Consider the following 23,449-nt stretch of genomic DNA (forward strand, 5'->3'; position numbering starts at 1 on the left):
CCATTCTCTCTCTGGCACCTGATGGTCTCCACAGCAGGCCTCGAGCTCGCTGAGCCTCGGTTGACTTGTCCACCTATTAGATGTCCAGGGAGAAACAGAGGAAGTGGAGGAGGAAAGGAAGGAGAGAAATGGTAAGATTAGATCCATCGTGAATACCGTGTGAGCCAACCTAGTAATAAGCACTTCTGCATAATCAGCAGGAAGGCTGAAGGGCCTTTCTTTACTCTCTTCTTTAGTTACCAGGTAAACCAGACTGTTCGAAGTGGGCTCTTGCCTTCAAATTTTCTTTAAGATATTCCTAAGAAAGCCAGACAACCAAAAGTAGGGTTGATCCCCCCGCACACACACACACACAGTTTGCTTAAGTAGAGGCAATCCTGCAAAGCTATGGATCCCAAGGTTACAGAAATCTGAGTCCTCATTTCCCAATCTCCTACTCTGTTGTTTTTTCGATATGTTTGGCGTGATTCTCATCCACTCACTCTCATTCCCTGACTCTGCTTTGAAGAAATAAGGAGGAACGTCCTTATATTATCTGTCCCTTTTCTAGCTTGTTGGGGGTGCCCCAAGCACGAAGACAACACGGATCCCTAGTGGTGGCTTCAGGAGGAAAGGTATGGTGGAAATGCAAAACACCCGGGATGTGTACAAAGAAGCAAGGACTTAACGTGGTATGTAAGAGCATAATAAAGAAATATAGGAGGAGTTGCCTGTGAATTTTCCACTGCTTGCTCTTGGAATGATTTCCATCCTACTGCCAACGCTGGGATCATAAAATCAAAGGTTAACAGTCTCAAGACGAAGTGCTAGTGACTCCAGCTACATGATACTAATAGACTACAATATAATACACGTATTATAACACACAAGCTCATACACTTCCAAGAAACTAGGAGACCCACTTCTGGAAAACAGATCCGTGTCATTATTTCTGTTCTGATTGAACACGAAAGAAATGCCAAGGGAGTCCTGGGTCCACCTTGCAGAAGCAGACAGGGTTAGTTGACTTTTTATGAAAACTTTCAACCAAATCGTGTTCAAAAAAGCTCTGCTACAGCCCCCAAACTACTGATGTTAAAAACCGCAGAGATAACCACTTCTGATGTTCCTTCTAAACTGTGGAAGAAGCCGATGTGCTATAAATCTGGGCATTTTAAAGAGGAGTCTACTAATAAAAGTCCATGATTTTCATGCAAAATCACACTCACAAATGCCAGCACTTGGAAATTACATTTATTAAAGTCCTGTAGGAAGGCACATTCATTGTTTTCATGTTGTTATTTTTCGGCCGAGGTTTAAAGCCACCTCTTATTTCTTATCCCAGGATGTGCTATAGGAATCTATGAAACTTAATTACATTGACTGTTACAAAAAAGGATTTATGAACTTTTGCCTTTAGGCAGAAATGTTTATTTCATTGCTTTTGCTATTCATTCTTTTCAACTCCGACGGCTTTGAACTTTTCAGCTGCTCAGAGTTATCACCGTTGTGCAGAGCCCGGGAACTGCACTCCCAAGACGCAAACCACAAGTTGAAGAAAACGAAGAAGGCAAAGATATAGGAGTCGTTATTTTGGCCACCCTTTGTGCCATTAAAATCTCATTTTCTGCCTATTAGAATGCCCTCTTGGTGCTTAGGCGGCGGTGATAGTCGGTGATTAGTGTGTAATTGAGTATAATTGTCTTTTCACTTTTCATTTCTGTCATTCTGAGCTTCTCTCTGTTTTTCCAACCACCAAGAGGAAAAAGGGGGTTAAGAAAAGATAAAGCTGTTAAAACTCTCACTCTCGGTCCCGAAGAGATTCTCGATCGCAATTATAGATTGCAACCCCTTTGTGACACTTCTCCAAATTTAGTGGGCAACTCTCCTCGCCACCTGGGCCAAGAGCTCTCTAATAAAATCAAGCGATCTGTATTTAAACAACCGCTAATAATGTCAACCTCAGACAGATGCCACATGGAGGAAATTTATCCAACCCTCTGACACGCAATTATCAAGGCAATTTATTAATACGATCTCTCAAGAAAGGCTCATAGTCCAATGCAAATTAGAAAAACAATTACAACATTCAAATATCTATATATTCCCAAAGTAGCAGTAATTCTCCTAATTTGCGCATTTATAGCTCATTTATCCCAGAGTTCTGGAGTCATCAGCTGGTCTCTCTCCACCCAACTTGCTTGCTTCCTCTCCAATTGTGTTATAAAAGCTTTAGTGTTTTCGGACTAGGTGCTTTTGTTCACAACCCTATCAGCCGATCAAGTACCTTTTTTTTTTTAAAGAGAAAACAAACAAACGACAACAACGACAACAACACAATGCGTGTGAGCTGCTGACCCAAAGCCCAGAACGAGGGGTGGAGCTGACTAATGCCTTGACAACTACAGATAAACACAGAGCCTCCCTGATTACATTAAAAATCACTTGGATTTTAAGTCCAAGCTACAACTTTTGATACAGCCTGTAGGAAGGGTGGAGAGAAAGGAAACCAGAAAACTGAAATCATGTGGCTTGTATAAAGAATACATTATGGTTTAAATTTGGCAATTCATTATATGACCGCCTCGGGGAATTGACTGTTTGGTTCTGGTATACAGCAAATCGTCTGTCTGGAAACACGGGACTGACCTGAGGTGAAAGGCCATTGCCAATGGCGGGGTTCATGGGGTTGGAGGGCCCAGATGGAGGCACAAAGCTGTCTGTATAGCTGGAAAATCCATGCCTGGTGCTGGGGAGGCAGTAGGCAGAGCTGCTGTCTGGGTTGGAAGGAATGGTGCTTTGGTGGACGGTGCTCGGAGGAAGCGGCTGAGGTCTGTGAACAGTGCTGCTGGGATCCGACACGGCTGCAATGAAGAAGACGGTCAGCTCTGCGGCCCGGGCAGGCCAGCAGGAGGAGCGCACCTCCCCGCGCCACCGCCACCGGCAGCCCCGTCGCTCAGACCAAGCCCTCGTTTCCAACTGCACTCCTTAACACGCACGCACGCAGCCACGTGTCCGCACACGAGCACAAGTACATGACTCACCTACACACCTCCGTGGCATGCCCCCCCCCCCCCAGCCGACGAATGCAGAAGTCACAGTACCAGTGATGACGAACCTCTGTGGGCAGCGCAGGTTATTAGTAACGAGCGTAAGGATTAACCAGTGTCGGAATGGCAAGTCTCGCAATTCATATCAAATATGCTCTGAAAGCACCTACGTGTTAGTGTGGGATGCCCGCAGTGCTATCTTTCCTAATCAAAATAACTCGGCCTTATCACTGATCCCATCCATCCGCCTCTGTGTGCCATCAAATAGTGACCCTATCAAAGCTTACCTCGGCTCTATTACTACCGCAGTTAGTGACCATCGTGGAGCTGCACTCCACTGCGGACCAGAGCACAAATACAGAAGGAGAAATTTTAACAAAGGAAAAGCAAGTGGCACACTGATGGAGGAAAGTTGTTTTGCGTCAGAATACCGAAATACTACGACATGAGAACACTTGGATCAGAGAGATCCAAATACGTCGTAGAACCAAGCATGCTTCCGAGATGTGACAGGTACATTCAGGATACCCTGATGTCATGTCATTAACACCCAAGCAGCTGCAAGGTCGGCATGGAGGATGATTTCCCTGCCCCTGTAAAATAAGCAGCAGAGAAGGCAATGGGAGTTATATGCGGACCCCTCGACTCCCTCCGTACCTTGCGGAATAGCTGTGGGCTGGTAAGATGTCTCCGACAGCTGGTATGTTGGCAGGGTCGGCATGGCTGTGGGAGGGAATCCCCCCGGAATGAGATGGTTGAAAGCCATCAGTTGATTGGCGCCAGCTTGCTTCCTCCATCTCGCACGGCGGTTGCTAAACCAAACCTATGGATTTAATTTAAAATTTGAGGATTTCACTGATGAAATAATAGTACATTCTTAATGAATTTTTCATGCTAAAACAGATTAAAGGCCCCTTACTGACAGGGCAAATGGATGCAAGAGCCCTCCCCTCCTGTGTTGTATTGTCAGGGGAGAAAGGAGAGTTAAATGTCAGGGGTCAGGAAAGGGGCTTCCTGGACCTTCCAGGGCCCTGCAGAGCTCCCACAAACGCCGCAATGGCCATGGGCAGGGATGGCTGAGCAGGGCTGGAGACCACAGGAACGCCCCACTGTCACCGTCACCAACACCTGCCCACCTCCATCTCTAACACCACTGTAGGGAGGGGGTACGAGCCTCTCTGACCTGTACATGACCTATGTCCAAATTTGGTCTTGCCTATCACACTAAATTTGCATTTGTTATTTTTATCAGGCTGTCTTTGCATTGCTATGATCACTACAGGTAGAGCTTCTGTATCATCATATAAATTGAGCAAGAGGCTAAGTGGAACCATTTTAGCATCCCTTTCCAAGTTGAGACATGGTTCTAATCTTAATGGAAATAAGATCAGACCTCTTTGGCATAAGGTAAGTGTTTCGAGAAATGAAAGCATTTTATCTAAGAAGATCCCTTAAATAATCAGTTTATGATTTCTTTCAACAACAGCTTTAAGCACCTCTAATACTCTGTGCCAAGCGCTATGATAACTAGATACAATTTGGGGGAAAAAAATTGGTATAATGTAATGAAAATCTTTCAAAGAGTTCAAAACCCATATATTTTGGCAAGTAGCTGGGGAGAAATGGTGATAATAGGAGTAAGACCCATAACTGGGCGTCTGAAACTTTAAGGAACAGCGATATGAGGTTTTTAATGGGTCCCATCATCTTGCCCAGCTTTTGCATCTGCAGCTTAAATGTGGAACTTTGAATCATTTGACAGAGTGCATTTATGAGGTTTCTCCCAAAACCACAGAGCATCTCTACCAATTAAAGAATATTCTAATTTCTATACTGAAAGTTTATCGAAAACTTCATTTGGATAAAGCACTGTGCCTGCAGTCAGAGGGAGAAAGGGATGAATGAAACGGTGGGAGAAGACGGGAATCCTCCGCTCCAGCAGCTTTCAGACCTACCCTCCCTTGGGAATCCACAGAGCCCTCACGGAAACCCAAATCACTGCTCACAAGACGTAGAGGCTCCATATTTGGAAATGCAGAGAAGCAGGGAAAGTTTGGAGTGGAGGCAGAGTTTGAACTCATTTTGGAGTACGGATACGATTTCAACAAAAGGTCACTCTAGATGGAGGTGATAATGCAGGAGACCAGCGTGTCTTAGGAAAGGTAGGACTGCGTTTCCTCACAGGATAGACTAACAATTACACAACTTAACTGTGATTTTTCTTACGTTGTGGACACTTAGAAAAGTGAGGAGGCAAAAAAAGAAAGAAAAGAAAAGTGAGGAGGCAGGAATTCCTCCCTTTTGGAGCAAGAAAGCCCAGTGTAACAAAGACATCACCAAGGCATCTTCTTAAACTCTTGCTGTTGCCCAAGCATCTGTCTGGAAAGGAATCTGCTCTTCTCCAGGCTTGTGGTAAGACACTGGTCAGGAAAGCTGCTTGAACTTCCTCAAAGTACTCACAGTTAATACTCCTTAAGTATCCAACAGGAAGCGAAGGTAAGTCAATATTTTCCCATGTTGATACATAATTGAATTAGAGTTTTACTTAACTTAATAAATTGCCACCTGGGATAATAGAGCCATGAACTAGCCAGCACTCGGCTTCGGGTCTGCATCAGTGTGTTGGCTCACTGCACATCTGAGCGTCTGTCACCATGATTCGCAGAAGGCCTTGGGACAAGCTGTTTAGGCTGAGGGTAAGAAATCTGGGCCGTTTCCATGCCTGAGTGTGCTGTACTACATACCACACACCGTGGCCGTATTGTATATTGAAAACCTTGAGAGGGCAGCCTGCGTGGCTCAGCGGTTTAGCACCGCCTTCAGCCCAGGGCGTGATCCTGGAGACCTGGGATCGAGCCCCACGTTGGGCTCCCTGCATGGAGCCTGCTTCTCCCTCTGCCTGTGTCTCTGCCTCTCCCTCTGTGCATCTCTCATAAATGAATAAATAAAATCTTTTTAAAAAAAGGAAAAGAAAAGAAAAGAAAAGAAAGGAAAGGAAAGAAAAGGAAAAGAAAGAAAAGAAAAAAGAAAAGAAAAGAAAAGAAAAGAAAAGAAAAGAAAAGAAAAGAAAGAAAGAAAAGAAAAGAAAAGAAAAGAAAAGAAAAGAAAAGAAAAGAAAAGAAAAGAAAAGAAAAGAAAAGAAAAGAAAAGAAAAGAAAAGAAAAGAAATTTGAGAAAGGGGCGCCTGCATGGCCCAGTGGTTGAGCATCTGCTCAACCATGACCTGGCTCAGGTCATGATCCTGGGGTCCTGGGATTGAGCCCTGCATTGGGCTCTCTACTCAGGGGGGAGTTTGCTTCTCCCTCTCCCTCTGCTACTTCCCCTGTTTGTGTTCTCTCTCTCTCTCTCTCTCTCTCTAATAAATGAATAAAACTTTTTAAAAATAAAAACTAAAAAAATTAAAACCTTGAGATGAATAAGTCACACCTGGCTCAGGGGAAACGGCCTCGGACACCTATCTCAACCAACGTATGTGCGGTGCACCACCAGCTCTAGGCTGGGAAGAGCACTGAATTTCCAAAGTTTCGATGCGATTTCACTCATTCAGACTTACGGTCCCTCCATTCCACTGGTGAGATCCTTTAGGAAGATCTCAGAGCTCCCACTTCTGTCGGTGAAAGGACACGCTGCCAATCTCTCTGTGCCAACTTCCTTCTGTAACCTTTAGATAAGTAAACCGAGTTTGATTTACCCAGTGGGTGGCCAAGCCTGATGGCTCTGTCGATCTCAACCTACTTTTGATCCAAGATCAGTCTAACTCCTCCATCACCCAATTTTTTTTACCTCAAAAATGTCTCTGCTCAGACAACAAATACCAAGAAACAACACAACTTTCTAAAGATATCTTCAGATTATTCAAAAGACCCAGGATGTAAGGTTTAGAGGTTTTCTTTTCATTTTTCCAAAATGATACAAATACAGAAGACACTGAGTAAACCCACCAGGAGTTATATTTAAAAGATCTTACATTTACAATACAATCTCTATTATGCCTACTATAAAAGTAGTAAAGAAGCAAATCTGTACTAAAAAATCTTCTACGGGAGGTTCAGAAGTTTCCCAAGGGGAGGAATTTAAATGATGTTTAAATTTAGGCTGAATAAATCCAGAAGGCTATTTATTCCTGAGAGAACCAGAGATTACTGAGGACTGAGGACTATCCTTCCCATCTCTGGACATTTAACCAGACTTTGTTTTATCATCTTGCCATTGTCAGCCTTCTGCATCTCCTCAGACCAGCTGTGTCTGCCAAAAGAAGCATTAAATACAGATAGATAGGGCTGGGGGGGCTCAGCGGTTGAGGGTCTTCGGCTCAGGGTGTGATCCTGGGGTTCCTGGATCGAGTCCCTCATTGGGCTCCCCACAGGGAGCCTGCTTCTCCCTCTGTCTGTGTCTCTGCCTCTCTCTCTGTGTCTCTCATGAATAAATAAAAAAAAAATCTTGAAAAAAAAGATAGATGGATACACACATACATACATATACTAAGGTTGTAAATGGGAAAGTGGTCCTTGCCTCCTTGTACTTTGAAACTCATAGAAGACATCTCTACTATTTTTTAATAGGAATAAGTTGCCCTTGAAATAGCTTTCATTTTAAATACCCAACACTGACCAAGCACAGTGATCCTGGGATCCTCTATGGCCCCATCCTCTACCGAAAGGCATTCCCTTTAGTGCTCAGAGGTCTCAGAGGACTCTTTCAATATTGTCTCACTAATTCCAACGCCAATGAATAATCTGCTAAGTGGGCTGCATGACTGTCTAACACCGAATTAGTTCATCTAAAATGGGTGGAAGGCATTTGTGATTCAGTTACAATCACCAGAAACCCCTCTTTGTTTTGCAAAGCGTAACAATGGCAACAGAAACAAACTGATTTTTGGCGTTCTAGAGCCGATCAGGCGTGTTCTGCCCATTTCTTAGCCAGAAGGGCAGAAAGGACACATCTCACAAAGTTGGCTATCACCTCTTAAATGTAACCCTATGACCTATAATTCGACATAATCTCACTCTCCCCACACATTACCCGGCCTTCGGCGTCACACCTACCTGGTACGGAAGTGGGGCAGGAGGCCTACGCCGGCCCATTACTACTATTAGCTACAGTTAAATGCTAATAATTGCCTGCATAACATCCCACAACATCAAAACACTCCCACAAGGCAAGTTTCTACTTCATTTGATGAACTGCAACCTGGTTTATCTTCATTGGCCCCTGGATCTTCCCCTACCTGTCTCTCTACAGAGCCCTTCCAGAAAGCCATAGTCATGCTTTTTGCAAACGATCTTCACACTCATTTCTGAAGTAATATAATATCCAGTGAGTGTTCTAAGCAAAATTTAAATTGAAAGATCCTCATCCCATCATAATAACCAGGGAGAAAAGATAACCACCAAAAAAAAAAAGAGGATTTTCATAAAATTTTCTCTTCGTGGGTCAAACAAGTAACCAATTTGTTCAGACTCTCAACAGTGTTAGTTGGGGAAAACTTTGTACTTTATTTTTTCTTAAATATTTATTTATTTATTTATTTATTTGAGAGAGTGAGAGAGGATACATGCGCATGAATGCAGGGAAGGGGCAGAGGGAGAGAGAATCTCAGGTAGGCTCTGCGCTGAGCACAGAGCCCAACATGGGGCTCGATCTCACGATCCTGAGATCATGACCTGAGCCAAAACCAGGAGTTGGACCCTTAACTGACCAAGTCACCCTGGCGCCCCAAAAACTTCATGGTTTAAATGATATAATAATACTTTTTATTCACACAGATGAAATGCAGACTAAGCAAAAGTTGACTCCCAGGACCCCCACCTTGCTAACTCTGGGACCTTGAACCGTTTATGTATTGTCTGTGGGCCTCTGCTTTCTCATCTACTAAATGGGAGGGGGAAAACTACTTCACAAGATTGTTGTGACAATTAAATGAGACAATACAATCAAAGCCCTTGGAAGAGTACCTAATTGGTATTAAGTGTTCAATAAATGGTAGGTATTAAGTATGAATGTTGCCATCTCTGTCTTAGACACCCAAGAATTAAAGCCTTGTTTTGTTTTCCTAGCCTGTGGTCTACAGCCAAAGCCTTTGTGCCCATGAGCAGACAGGAGAATGCCCAAATAACACCTCAAATAATTGAAAGCCAGTTTGGCTTGAATGGAGACTTAGGTCAAATTTGCTTCCAAGTTTCATGGATTAGTGCTAATTGTCCCATGGTGTAAGCCTAATTTTGCCCATCAAGAAATTACTAGTTCACATTTTTGGTGTGGTCCCCAAAGGCAATCTAACCTACATTATTCCAGATGGGTTGTTTCAAATGCAATTTGAAAATGGGGAGAGAACATAATACTTAATGCTCAGAAAGAGAATTCACAGCAAGATTTAAAATGCCCTGAGTGGCTCAGTCCATTGAGCATCCGGCTCTTGATTTCGATTCCAGTCATGATCTCAGGGTCATGGGATTGAGCCCCGTGTTGGGCTCCCTGCTCACCAAGGAGTCTGCTCCTTTCTCCCTCTGCCCCTCCTCCTGCTCATGCTCTCTTGCTCTCTCTCACTCTTTCTCTCTCTCTCAAATAACTAAATAAATCTTTTAAAAAATAAAATGCTTGATTAAAGCATTGGATTAAAGCATTAGCACTAGATTCAGTGGTGTCTAATGTGAAAATGCCAAATACAGTGCTTCCCAAGTAGGTAAATTGAGGACCAACTGCTCATTCCCTGGTCCTTCTCATTCACTCTCTTCCTCTTCTCTTGCCACATCACACTCTCCCAGCCCTCCCATTATTGCTGTTCTCCAGCTCTGACCACTGTATGAAGAGCAGATTGGGGAGAGAATGGGTAAGGGTGATGAGGAGAAGTGCCCTGCTCCCAAGAATGTCAGAGGATCATGGTCCCACAGAAAAGCATACTCAGCTGCATCTTCATTCATCCCAAGAGCAAACTCTCACAGAGAATTTCAGGATGATCATATTTATGAAATAATATTTCCATATTATTTTGGAATTCAGGCCAAATATTCCATGCCTATCTTAACTTCTGAACCATATAGATCTGTTGGATAGTGTTAAATCCCCACTGGATCAAAAACACAAGAAACAAGTGTTGGTGAGGATGTAGAGAAAAAGGAACCCTCATGCACTGTTTGTGGGAATGCAAACTGGGGCAGCCACTGTGGAAAACAGCACAGAGATTCCTCAAAAAATTAAAAATAGAGCTACATTATGATCCAATGATTCCACTACTGGATATTTATCCAAAGAGTATGAAAACACGAATTCCAAAAGGTATATGCACCCTCATGTTTATTGCAGCATTATTTACCACAGCAAAATTATAGAAGCAGCCCAAGTGTCCATCCATAGATGGATAGAGATGTGAAATATATACACAATGGAATATTACTGAGCCATAAAAGGAAAATGAAATCTTGCCATTTGCAAGAACATGCAGAGATCTAGAGAATGTAATGCTAAGTGAAATAAGTCAGCCAGAGAAAGACAAATGCCATATGATTTCACTCATTGGTGGAATTTGAGAAATAAAACAAGGGGAAAAAAGAGACAAACCAAAAACCAGACTCTTAACTATAGAGAACTGATAGTTACCAGAGGGGAAGTGGGTGCAGGGATGGGTGAAATAGGTGATGGAGATTAAGAGTACACTTAGTGTGATGAGCACTGACTAATATATAGAATTTTTGAATCACTCTATTGTACACCTAGAACTAAGATATCATTGCATGTTAACTGTACTGGAATTACAATCAATCAACCAATCAATCAATCCCTATTGGGCTTTGGTGAGAATCTCCGATTACTGATGAAAATTCATGGAGCTAGTTATTTTTAGTTGGGGTATAAGAGAGGCGGCAGTGGCATTTGAGAATATGACAAAGCCAGCCCCCTCCCCACCACTGCCCAGTTAATGCTCGTGTACACACACACACACACACACACACAGGCAGAGGCACAACATTGTGTGAACAGATCTCAAGTCTCCTAGACTTCCAGAAGTCCATCCATGATTATCCTTGTCATCTGTGGACCCAGACTGAGATCATCTGATCTAACCTATCCCATATTTTAAAATTTAAAAGAGAAAAAAAATAAATCTGAAGCCAGCAGGATTACTGCAGAATTAAGTGACTTCCTTAGCAAAACACACTTGGCAAGATGAGACTTGGAATCAGAAAACCCACATTTTCTGATTCCTCCGTATACGCTGTTTCCTCAAACAGCTTTCTTTGCTGTCTTCCATTATCTTGGTGGTAAAAGAGTGATGCTTCCCTGCTTTGTGGAGTTCTTAGATGGAATATTTACTAAAACTTTTGCACATCATAAATATTTGCATTCTTTCCCACAAAACTTTAATGCTTGCCATTATTTGCATGATAATACACAGGAGGTGAACTAGGCAAATTCGGCTTTGGTGTACAATAATTCTTAGGTTGTGTACTCAGGTTTGGCTGTGATAAACACAACGGAGCTACTGTCTAAACAGATTTTTATGAAATACTGACAAAGGCCTAAGTTATTATAGCTTTAGTGTCATCTCGATCCAGAAGACTTTAGAGATATTTTACTCAGGAAAAAAAGAAAATAGAATATAGACTTGCTTGAGGGGTTTTTTTCATTTGGTGTTTGGTTTTCCCAGGTGCCCCAAATTAAACTAACTCACACTTTCTGGCTATCACTCAAACTGAGTTGACTTTGCTACTGCTTTCCCAGATCCTTCTAAAAACTAAAGGATTTTGTTCTGGCATTTTAATCAGTGATTAACTACTCCCTTCTTTTTCCTGCTGTGTTAAGTAAAAGATCCATATGCCGGGTGTTGTAGGGAATTTGTTAGGCCGTAGATCATAGCTGTGGTGCAAGACATGATGTGTCTCAAGGGAACTAATGAAGCCATAAGGAATGTAAAGAGTCACCGGGTTAAAGCCACATTAGGACAGCTGTTAGGTTAATGAGGGCCCTGCTTTGGAGAGGAGGTCACTGTATAGAAAAATATGAACCACTCTTTATTGGTTTGATCCCATGTCCTCTGCGAGTTAATGGGCCTTTCTTATTCTCCTTTGACATTCATTGGGCCAGATGTGAACGCTGGGCACCACACAAGCTGCACGGGTCTGAGATTTATTCTGTCCCCGTCCTTGTTTTTGTCAAAGGCAGCAATGACCTACGACAACCCAAACACTTTCAGTTTTCCATCACTCTCTTTGTTTGATTTCTTTAAAAGTTGGTGTTTATTTTTTGACCCTGGGTGCAGAGCTGATCTTCTCTCTGTCTAAAGGACAGACTCGGGATGCAGGCTTGGCCAGCCAGGGAATAGAGGGACCAAATCCCGGGATGCAGCGGGCAGTCTATACCGGTTTGCTGGAAGAGTGGATCTGACTTCAGATTTAAACTAGGTAAACACAGAACTGTAATAAAAGCTATTAGATTTGATAAATGCAATGTCTGTAACCCTGCTATATATAAATCACAATACATACATGACATATTTTCTATATATAATATTTACATATTATGAGAATCTGTGGTTAGCGGTGGTCATTTCTGGAGAGGAGCACCATATCCCGATGTAACAGGTAAACAGAGTCAATAGCTCCAGCTGTAAAACATCTGCACTATAGGCCTCTCCGTATCTGCGACTCTTCTCTTCATTCACCCTTCCACCCATCTCTTGCTTACGTAATCCATTACCTACACTCCACCTTCTGAATACCTTCTGCCACTGTCCTGTCCTTTCCATTCCCGTGTCCACCAGCCCATTCATGCCCACAGCCTCCACTGCCCATCCCATTGACTCTGAGAGACCTCACCTGAAACCCAAGCCCTCCACAGGATGTCCTCAGCCTAGAGATCCAACCATATTCCTCCCACCACCCTACCTCTTCCTACCCTCCACCCAAATCCAATGATTCACTGTTCCTCTGACATGAGCAAAAATGAAAGATCATCAGGTATGTAACTCATGTGTGTCCAACCGTCCACGCTTTTGCTCACATCATTTCCTCTTGCTAACGTACTCCTCCCACCCTCGCTGTCTGGAGAGCTTCTATTTAGCTTCCAGTATTCATCTTAAATCTGCCTTATTTGTGAGCCTCTCCTTATCCAGCCAAGATCTCATTCTTTCCCCTTCTCAACTCCCACTGCATTTTGTTTCTCTTACAGTACTTATCATATCTGATTATTATTATTATTATTATTTGTATTTACTTTATTAACCATATTAGACTGAAGCTCCTTGGGAGACTTGTCCTACTCCATCTTAGCATTCCTTCACTATCTTAGCAGGACGATTATACATGGCAAGTCAAGGTCAATAAGACAATGGCTCTCACTGGGCTCTGTAGCCTGGAAGAGGCCATTTCTGTAGAAGCCTAGAATAGGAGAGGTAATCAGCTGCATAGGAGAAAGTGCTGGTCAATCGAGGGACCATATCAACTGACTAGTTATTGCTGAGTCTCCAGCCTCAGTTTGACTTTGAAAGTCAAGTAGTTGGGAAGAACACATTTGCAGATAAGGTAACTTTGCTTAACAAGTTTTAGGACACCCTAAGATATTTTTAATACTTCAAAGACAGTATTTTATTATCTCTATTAGTGATGAAAATGTTATTCTACCAATCAATAGAAACATACCAAAGTAGCCTTTCCAGAGAGTTCAGAGTAATTCTGAAAGTTCAAAAGATAATGCGAACAATTCTTAAAATAATATAGCCTTTTGAAATGCTTCTAGACTGTGGCACCCATAGGAGGAATTGTACTTGATACACCTTTGCCCATCTTCATAATTTGAAAGACCATTAAGAGGAAGTATATGGAATCCAATTATTATATGGAATCCAGCATTGACTAGCTTCATGACTTTGGGTAGTTACTTCAATAGTCTGACAAACTGGTGATAATAATAATAATAATAATACAAACATACAGTTTTAATGATGAAGAAATGGGTTAATTCATGGAAACACTTAGAAAAGTGCCTGGCACAAAGGGATCACTCAAAATTTGTTTGCTCTTGTCTATATACTGCCCCTAACGTCCAGATAGTACCCGGTATATAATAAGGATTCCTGAAATCCTTTTTTTAAAATTACTTCTGGGTGTACACCTGGCACACTTCTGGGTGATATATCTGATATAACCATATCCTCCTAATAATGATAACCAAAGGCCAACATAAGAATGCACATTTTCATAAATAACCAAAAAAAAAAAAAACTGCTCAGAATGCAAAGAAAACAAAAAGGTCACTTTGAAATCTCTCCATATAAAACACTTGTATCAAGCAACATGACAGAAAAGGAGTCAACCCCATTTATCACATGGATAAATTTAAGCGGACTTACCAGCCTATTAAGTGAGAAAAAAGTAAAATAAAGCTGTGACCAGTTAGCCGAGTAAAAACCCCGCTGTTTACACTCGACACACCTAACACAAAAGGGATTCAGTGCAGGGGGATGAGGTAAGTACAAATGAAAATTACAAAGAGGTCACGGTCCTGCCAGCGAGGCAAGGCAAAGAGAAGGCACAGGAGAGGGGAGGGGGAGCTTCGCGGCCGGGCTGCAGCTGCCCGTGAGGAGCCTTCCCTAACATGGCCCCAGGAGCCGTCCCTAACGTGGCCCCAGGAGCCGTCCCTAACGTGGCCCCCGGAGCCGTCCCTAACGTGGCCCCCGGAGCCGTCCCTAATGTGGTCCCCGGAGCCGTCTCTAATGTGGCCCCCGGAGCCGTCCCTAACGTGGTCCCAGAGCCGTCCCTAATGTGGCCCCCGGAGCCATCCCTAACGTGGCCCCTGGAGCCGTCCCTAACGTGGTCCTGGAGCCGTCCCTAACGTGGCCCCCGGAGCCGTCCCTAACGTGGCCCCCGGAGCCGTCCCTAACGTGGTTCCCGGAGCCGTCTCTAATGTGGCCCCCGGAGCCGTCCCTAACGTGGTCCTGGAGCCGTCCCGAAGGTGACCCTTGGAGCTGTCCCTAATGTGGTCCCAGAGCCATCCCTAACGTGGTCCTGGAGCCATCCCTAACGTGGTCCTGGAGCCGTCCCTAACGTGGCCCCCGGAGCCGTCCCTAACGTGGCCCCCGGAGCCGTCCCTAACGTGGTCCCCGGAGCCGTCCCTAACGTGGCCCCCGGAGCCGTCCCTAACGTGGCCCCCGGAGCCGTCCCTAACGTGGTCCCCGGAGCCGTCTCTAATGTGGCCCCCGGAGCCGTCCCTAACGTGGTCCTGGAGCCGTCCCGAAGGTGACCCTTGGAGCTGTCCCTAATGTGGTCCCAGAGCCATCCCTAACGTGGTCCTGGAGCCATCCCTAACGTGGTCCTGGAGCCGTCCCTAACGTGGCCCCCGGAGCCGTCCCTAACGTGGCCCCCGGAGCCGTCCCTAACGTGGTCCCCGGAGCCGTCCCTAACGTGGCCCCCGGAGCCGTCCCTAACGTGGCCCCCGGAGCCGTCCCTAACGTGGTCCCCGGAGCCGTCTCTAATGTGGCCCCCGGAGCCGTCCCTAACGTGGTCCCGGAGCCGTCCCTAACGTGGCCCCCGGAGCCGTCCCTAACGTGGCCCCCGGAGCTGTCCCTAAGGTGACCCTTGGAGCCGTCCCTAACGTGGCCCCCGGAGCCGTCCCTAACGTGGCCCCCGGAGCTCTGCGGGCCGGGCGGGGCCGGTGCCTGGGGTCGGTACCTGGACTCGGGCCTCGGTGAGCTTGGCCCTCTGTGCCAGCTCCTCCCTCGTGTAGATGTCGGGGTAGTGGGTTCTCTCGAAAGCTCGCTCCAGCTCTTCAAGCTGCTCCGCGGTGAAGGTGGTTCGGCTCCGGCGCTGCTTTCTCTTGAGGGGCAAGTCTGGTTCCGAGTCGATGTCCGAGCCTTCGTCCGATTGGGGCGCGGAGGCTAAATGCACAGGAGGGAAAGCGGTAAGCCGGGCGTCGACACAGTCTGGCCGCGCTGAACCCCTCGTCCTGGAGCGTCCCCAGGGGCCTCCCGCGGACGCCCAGCCCCTCCTGCAGGGTTACTTATCAAATGATAAGCAATCTCTTGCCCTACTTTGTCTCCGAGCCCCCCAGGCAGATACCACTGTCCTCGGCACCTGTCACTCCGGGCCCACTCTGAAATCTCCGAAAACAGGGACGGGCATTATTCCAGCCTATGGTCCCGGAGCTTCGCCCTGAACGGTGCTCCATTTGTGTTTGATGAAGGAATCAAATTAATGTGGTTCCAAATAAACCTTCACTACCTTTTACATGACGAAAGCTGTTAACAAAAGTAATCTAAAAAAATTCCAAAACTGACTTAGAATCTAAAAAGTCCATAATGGGGGGGCCCCTGGGGAGGGTACTCAGTCGGTTAAGCACCTGCCTTCGGCTCAGGTCATGATCTCAGGTCCTGGATTCAAGCCCCAAGGTGAGCTCCCTGCTCAGCGGGGAGCCTGCTTCTCCCTGGCCCTCTGCCTGCCGCTCTGCCTACCTGTGCGCTCTCTCTGTCTCTCTCTCTCTCTGTCAAATAAATAAACAAAATCTTTTTTTTCAAAAAGTCAATAATAGCAAATGGTTACAGGATTCCTACAAATTTATAGACTCTACTCCCATGAAAGAAATCATATTTAAATTTAGTCTCTTATCACTAGATACTGAGAAATATTTAAGGAGAGTTTAGATATTAGTAATGAAAACCTCAAGAATAGGCTCAAGGAAAAGCAGGCATCATCTAGCAAACTGTCCCTATGCCGAAGTTCAGAGGCCCTGGGTCTCTCTGCTGAATGGTGAGCAGCTGCCCAGGACTCTGCCCAACTTGAGGAACACAGTGCAAAATAAAAATGTTCGTCCCTGTGTTCAAAAATTATTACAAATTTTGGGATGGCCACAACAGAGCATAAAAACCAGAGGGCCCTCTGGGCGTGGGGCCACGGGTGGGTGACTGCATAGGTCACACGTCCCTGCAACCAGCCCTGCGGCAGGCCCTTCCCGCAAAGTTTGAAGCAAAGTTTGAAGTTGCCTGTGTTCGCAGGCATCAGGGGAGGAGATCTTCCACACTGAGCGTGCAGGTATCTCTACGAAAGGGAAGGAGAACTGGGAAATTAGGAATTTGCCCCGATGATATGGTTTGACGTCGGTGCATTCTGGCCTGTAACAGAGCACCTGTCAGCCTCTGCAGGGGTCTGAGGTTGGAGTCCAGCGGACACAGGGCTCTGGGAAGATAGCAGCCCTCTCCCCGAGGCCTTGGCACATCCAGGCGCTCACAGATGGCCATCATGGGGCTCCCAGGCCATCTACTCAGCAGAACTCAGCAGCCCGAGAGGCCTTGCTCCTGAACACATCCAAACACGCTCTGAAAACTCCCCCCAAATAACTGGGGGATCCTCTGGGAAAGGGGCTGAGATTGCTGTTAGCAAACAAGGAAGGAAATCCAGAAACTTGTAGATTGGTAGTGTCACTGTCGAGGTAACTCCTTTGCACGCTCAGGCCGTATTGGACCTGGGGAGATCCATCCAGGTGGTGCCAAGGAGCAAGGTCAACATGCAGTACTTCCTACACCACTCATTCTCTTTTACCTTAAGCTCAAACTCAACTCTGCCCTACAGAAATCCAAAATGTCATTCTACGTCAGGATATAAGCTACCCAAAGTGGCGTGCATCCAAATAACCAAATAAAATGACATATCATTTTAGGGATTTTTTAAAAATGTCTAATACTTTTATAATTTATTCACATTCAAATCGTAAAATTAAGAGAGTGAATTCATAATCTATATGACTGAGGAAAACAGGTGCTTGTAGGGACGCCTGGGTGGCTCAGGGGTTGAGCATCTGCCTTCAGCTCAGATAGTGACCCCAGGGTCCCGGGATCGAGTCCTGTATCGGGCTCCCTGCCTCTTCCTCTGCCTGTGTCTCTGCCTCTCCTCTCTGCGTGTCTCTCATGAGTAAATAAATAAAATCTTTAAAAAGAAAAAAAAAGCAGGTGCTTGTACATAAAAGTAGAAGGGAACTATAATACATAGTGCATCTACTCTCTGTTAGCCATTATGCTTACTGATTCAATCATGTTGTGTCATTTGAGATAAAATGGTCTCATTTGATATAAATCTCATTTTAGGATTCTGAAAAAAATAAAATAGACCTGCTTTAAGTATGGGAATAGTTTAAAGGAGAACTAACATGCTAAGAAATGTGCCATTGATTGTACCATAAAATTCAAAAGCTCCCAATACAACTTACATGTGTATATGTTTGCTAAATGTGAGTCAAACTTTACAAAGCGATAATTGGTGCATCATTGCCGAGCAATGGATCTTGAACTTTTGGAGCATTGGAATCACCCAAAAAGCTTATTAAAATCCAGACTGCTGACCACCCCCTCCAGTTTCTGTTTGTGCGGGTGGTGGATGCCAACATTGTGGGTCCTAAGTGACCCTTTGAGAATTCCCTCAATAGAATATTTCAGATTATTATTTTCTCTCTTGAAATTCCCAAGTACATAAAATACTTCCGGCTGCCACTTATCCAAACAGTGTTTCCACATACATATTTTTGAATTATAAATAATATAGATTTCCCAAGAAACAGATTATTCTTTCCCCTAAGACAATAAATCACCACGCAATGGTTACCTTTCTTCACTTGCTCTGACTTTTCCGTCTTCTGTGAATTCAAGTGAAAAACCCAACAGCATTTAAAGACTGACCAAAAGATTCCCCTGCCTGTGAAAACCTTAAATCTTTGCTTCCACTCTCTCTTACTATGATCCCATTAGGATAATAGTATGTGGAAATTTTCATGTTTCCTCTGGGAGTCTCTAAGGTTATTAAATCCTCCCAAGTAAATATGATGTGCCATGCACTGTCAGGTCAATTAATCAAAACCATCTCTAGTTTCTGAAGAAAAAGGGGCTCCTTCAATTTACAAATACCAGTGAGAGTTAATTCCGAGGGTCAAGACCACCATGTTTCACCCTAACAATCAACATCCCCCAGAATATAAGCTTTGTGAGCTCAAGGCCTTTCTCTGCCTTGTTCACTGCTGGTTGCCTTGGAACATAGTAGGTGTTTGATAAACACACGTTGACAGAATGGAAACTAGTGGTAAAATTGCAGTTTTGAGCCAACACTGATTTCTCTGCCATTATTTTGCACCTTTAAATGGGAATTCTGCTCTTCTGAGTCTCCCAACATCTACTCGAAGTGAAATCTGGAAGTTTCGATCCTCAAAAATGATCTAGAAGATTTTGCAAGTATTTGCCTACCTGAATATTTCCGGGAAATAACTGTCCATTTTTTCTGAGGATTGTGATGTTTAAAAAAGGGAGAAGAACCACCAATAGCTAATGATTAAAAAGACTTAGAACATCTGGGAGTTCCGTAGGACAGCCTTCACCACTAAAAATCAAATTTTCTTTAACAGGCTAATAAGTCACTACTTGTATTTCTAGACTGTTTATTCAAAAGCAATCCAATGGTCGTATCTAACTAGGAAAACCTCTGCAAGACATCATTTCAAAAGACACTGACTTGCCTGATTTTTCTGCTGGAATGCTATCTGAACCAACTAATCCTTTTTGGCAATATGAAGCCACAGTTGTACAAGTTAATTCTAACTTTCCTCCATCTGTACACCCCAAAAGGATGTGGGCTTTAAAATATGTTAAGTCAGCAACCCAAGATTAATCTACCAGCTATGAAATACTAGCTATTTCTAAAGATGGAAATACTACTGGGTTTTTCTTATATCACTCAATAGATATAAAATGTATACTGAACATGACTGACAATAATGTCATGAACTTGAACCTTCAGTTTTTATCAAAGACAAATCTGATACTTAAAACCCATTTTGTTTATTTTTTTTTTAATTTTTATTTATTTATGATAGTCACAGAGAGAGAGAGAGAGAGAAGCGCAGAGACACAGGCAGAGGGAGAAGCAGGCTCCATGCACCGGGAGCCCGATGTGGGATTCGATCCCGGGTCTCCAGGATCGCGCCCTGGGCCAAAGGCAGGCGCCAAACCGCTGCGCCACCCAGGGATCCCTTAAAACCCATTTTAATAGCACAAAAGAAATCATTTTGTTGAAATATCTTTATTCAACTTTAGATACTAGATACAAAGTACCCAATCTGGCTAAATATTACACCAAAGTAAAAAAAAAAAAGGCTTTTTTTTTTTTCAGACAGCCCCACGGAAAGATTGCAAGGCAGTTATCTAAATGAGGTAACAGATTGCAAGGATACAGCAATGAGATTAAATACACTCTCTTCGGTAAAATGATCTCTTTGGATTATTTCTGCTGCCTGACCCTAATATTGAGGGGACATTTTCAATTACATTTAAGTTGCTCAGTCATATTCTACACATGCCTTCACAAAGTTTGCTCTATTATTCATTAAATAGAGACATTGTTCCCCAATTTGAAAATTCGGAGTCGTGCTCCTAGGAAATCCATGTTAACATACATACACTACGTGTTCATTAACTGAATTTAAATTTAAAACATTTTTTAAAAAAGAAATCCATGTTAACATATAATACGTGGCTTTTTAAGTGGAGATTGAATTGCTTTAAATTGTGTAATTCTCAGATTTTATCCCAATCCATATTCTTGTCAGATTTTTTAACTCTATTTTCAAAACTCCTTCACCACCCATTCTCTGACTTACCCATTCATGTGATTCAATGACTCTAATGAACCTGTAGCAAACCTTAGCAAGAAGACAAGGATTTCTCTCTCTTCCTAATGTTACTACACAAAGACCCTGTGAAATAAATACACCATTGTACAGAAAAAGGAAACTGAGACTCAAAGACATTATTCAGATCACATGACCAAGGATGCTAGGATTTGACCCAGGTCTATGGGGCATCAGAGGACATACTTTCTCTCTTCTAGCCTGGTATGTTCTAAATAGGTGCTAAGTTCCTCTCTCTCTTTCTCCCTCTCCCTCTCTCTCTCTCTCTCTCTCTCTCTCACACACACACACACACACACACACACACACACACAGAGTCCTTTTAAAGAGGAGTACCAGAAACAAATCCAAACAGGAATTCCGATGCAAATTATTTAGCTGCTTGCTACCTATTACTCTCCTCTGTCCCAGATTTTCAAAAACATCCTAGAATCAAATGAAATTTATGAAAGCACAACAGTTTGATTAATATTATACACCGAGGGGGATCCCTGGGTGGCGCAGCGGTTTAGCGCCTGCCTTTGGCCCAGGGCACGGTCCTGGAGACCCGGGATCAAATCCCACATTGGGCTCCTGGTGCATGGAGCCTGCTTCTCCCTCTGCCTATGTCTCTGCCTCTCTGTGTGTGTGTGTGTGTGTGACTATCATAAATAAATAAAAATTTAAAAAATATTATACACCGAGTCAAATAATTTTCTAATTGAACTTAATTCAATCAACGAACATTTATTGCATTCTTTGCATATTTAAGTGTAACTGTTAAAATAAGGATAAAGCTCTAAGAAATGAATCAATTTGCCAAAATAATGAACTTAATTCAGAAAACAAAATAGTCAGTCTGACCATCTGCAGTCCCCTTTAAGAATCACCACCGACTCCTGGTCCTACAATTCCCAGGTCCATCTAGAACATATTATTGATCACAAGTGGTTGAACTGATCACTCATTTTCTATCTTTACTAAATCCTTCTCTCTCTCTCTCCCTTTTCTTTTTTTTTTTTTTTTTTTTTTTTTGCTATTAAAAACATGGTAGTGAAAGGATCTCACGTGCTGGAAAGTAACCTCAAACTATTTTTGGACACAAGTGCAGGAATAAAAAACTTGAAATCTGTTGGGATAGTCACAAGCTATTCAGCAGACACCCTAGAGTGATCACAGGATGATATTGTCTCTCCTCAGGTGCCTCAATGTTTCAGCTCGGAGCTTTGTAAGAAAGTTCTTTTCTTCCTTTTCTATCTCCAGCTAATTGTAGGTCTTAGGAGCCAAAGTTTTTAGTTATCCCAATGATTTCACTTAACTCCCAAGATTAACCTTGGGAAAGTGATCAGCATCGATTTAAAAAAAAAAAGAAGAAGAAGAAGAAGAAGAAAAGAAAAAAAAGATCAAGCATAGGCCACAATCATACCCCGCAGGATTACAAATTCTTCCTTCGGAAACAAATCAAACTGGGAGGGGAACGCAGAAGTATTACCACCAGCGGACCAACCATGAAGTTTAATTAAAGAAGGAATTACAGAATTAGAGAGTATGTCTTTGTCCGTTAACCCCTTGTGACCTCTTCTGTAGCCCGAAGAAATATTTCATCCTAGTTAACGCTATTATACATGAGATCTTCCCTCAATTTTATAGGGATTTAGTCACGTGGAATTCTATAATTATTGGTTTCCAGACCGATATAATTCAGAGATGGGAGACAGGCAAAAAATGGAGAAACAAAATAATTCACAAGCATGAATTTGGCACACTGTCTTTCTTCTCAGCAAGACCTTTCATTTGAATAATTAAAGAATCAAAACATGACAACCATTTAAACTCTATGTTTGTCCCAGATAGAACACAATGCAATTTACAGACACAGAGGAGGTTTGGGGGGGTTGGGGATCTCTCTCTGCGGGCTCTGAGGCTGACGTCCTTAGTCATCGGTCATTTCCTCGAAGATGGCCCCAGACCAAATCGGATGAGGTCTTTCCATCTGTCATCTTTGCAAGCTAGACTTTTGTACTTAAAGCTGTGTCTCGCTGATTAAAAATAATAATAATAATAATAAATTAAAATGAACCTAGGAATCGTGCCTGAGAGCTCCCTGAGCTCATTTCCTCCCATGTCTGGCAGGGATATTCCACAGGGTCTTCCAACGGGTCAGCTCGAAGTCGGGTGCACCTGCTTGGCTGACCGCGGACTGTCTCCCGTGCTGGCGAGTCTCACCATGCAACGTGAAGGGGACGATGGGACAGCTCACTGTTTTCTGCTGTGAAGTGAGTGGCCCTTTTACACTGAGAGAGATGTGAATGACCTCTCTCGTGTTTACTCGGGTGAAAGCCAGGAGGAGGGAAGCAAGACCGATATTCCCTCACAGACCCAGAGTAAATGACAAATGACATTTTCCCTTTGTGATCTTTGGGATTTTTGTTGACTTATTTGGAGCCTTTTGTTGGATCCCAAGAAATGGCCTGTGGCTGAGGCCTATTCTCCCGATTTCCACGCTCCATCTGTGGAATCCATCAACGGGGCATTTACCCTCATTCAGGGCTCTGACACCTGCCTGGCAGGGAGCAGCAGACACAAAGAAAGCCGGGAGTGGATGAGAAAGGGGAGGTTGGTTTTTTTTTTTCCAGAGGAGGGAGGAGAGAGGGGGAGGTTGAAATGGATGCACAGTAGGGGTTAATCCAAGCCAGTTGAGAGACTTCAGCACCTGGAAGCTTCTCTTCCACATTAATTCACAAGCTGAGAAGTAATCGGTGACATTATTTTTTTAAGTGTGTTTA

The 23,449-nt window shown here is 43.8% G+C and overlaps 1 protein-coding gene across 3 annotated transcripts in view; it reads right to left on the reverse strand.

The window, feature by feature from the left end:
- PAX3 (paired box 3) overlaps positions 1-23,449 on the reverse strand; it is a 98,743-nt gene that overhangs the window by 16,527 nt on the left and 58,767 nt on the right. For all 3 annotated transcript variants that reach the window (XM_038585118.1, XM_038585117.1, XM_038585116.1), the window contains exons 5-7: positions 15,695-15,900; positions 3,687-3,852; positions 2,629-2,843 (exon numbers count right to left, since the gene is read on the reverse strand). In XM_038585118.1, the coding sequence (XP_038441046.1) occupies positions 2,629-2,843; positions 3,687-3,852; positions 15,695-15,900 (587 nt within the window). The remainder of the gene's footprint in view (positions 1-2,628; positions 2,844-3,686; positions 3,853-15,694; positions 15,901-23,449) is intronic.

Source organism: Canis lupus, chromosome 37 (genome assembly GCF_011100685.1).
Source record: "Canis lupus familiaris isolate Mischka breed German Shepherd chromosome 37, alternate assembly UU_Cfam_GSD_1.0, whole genome shotgun sequence".
Classification (NCBI taxonomy): domain Eukaryota; kingdom Metazoa; phylum Chordata; class Mammalia; order Carnivora; family Canidae; genus Canis; species Canis lupus.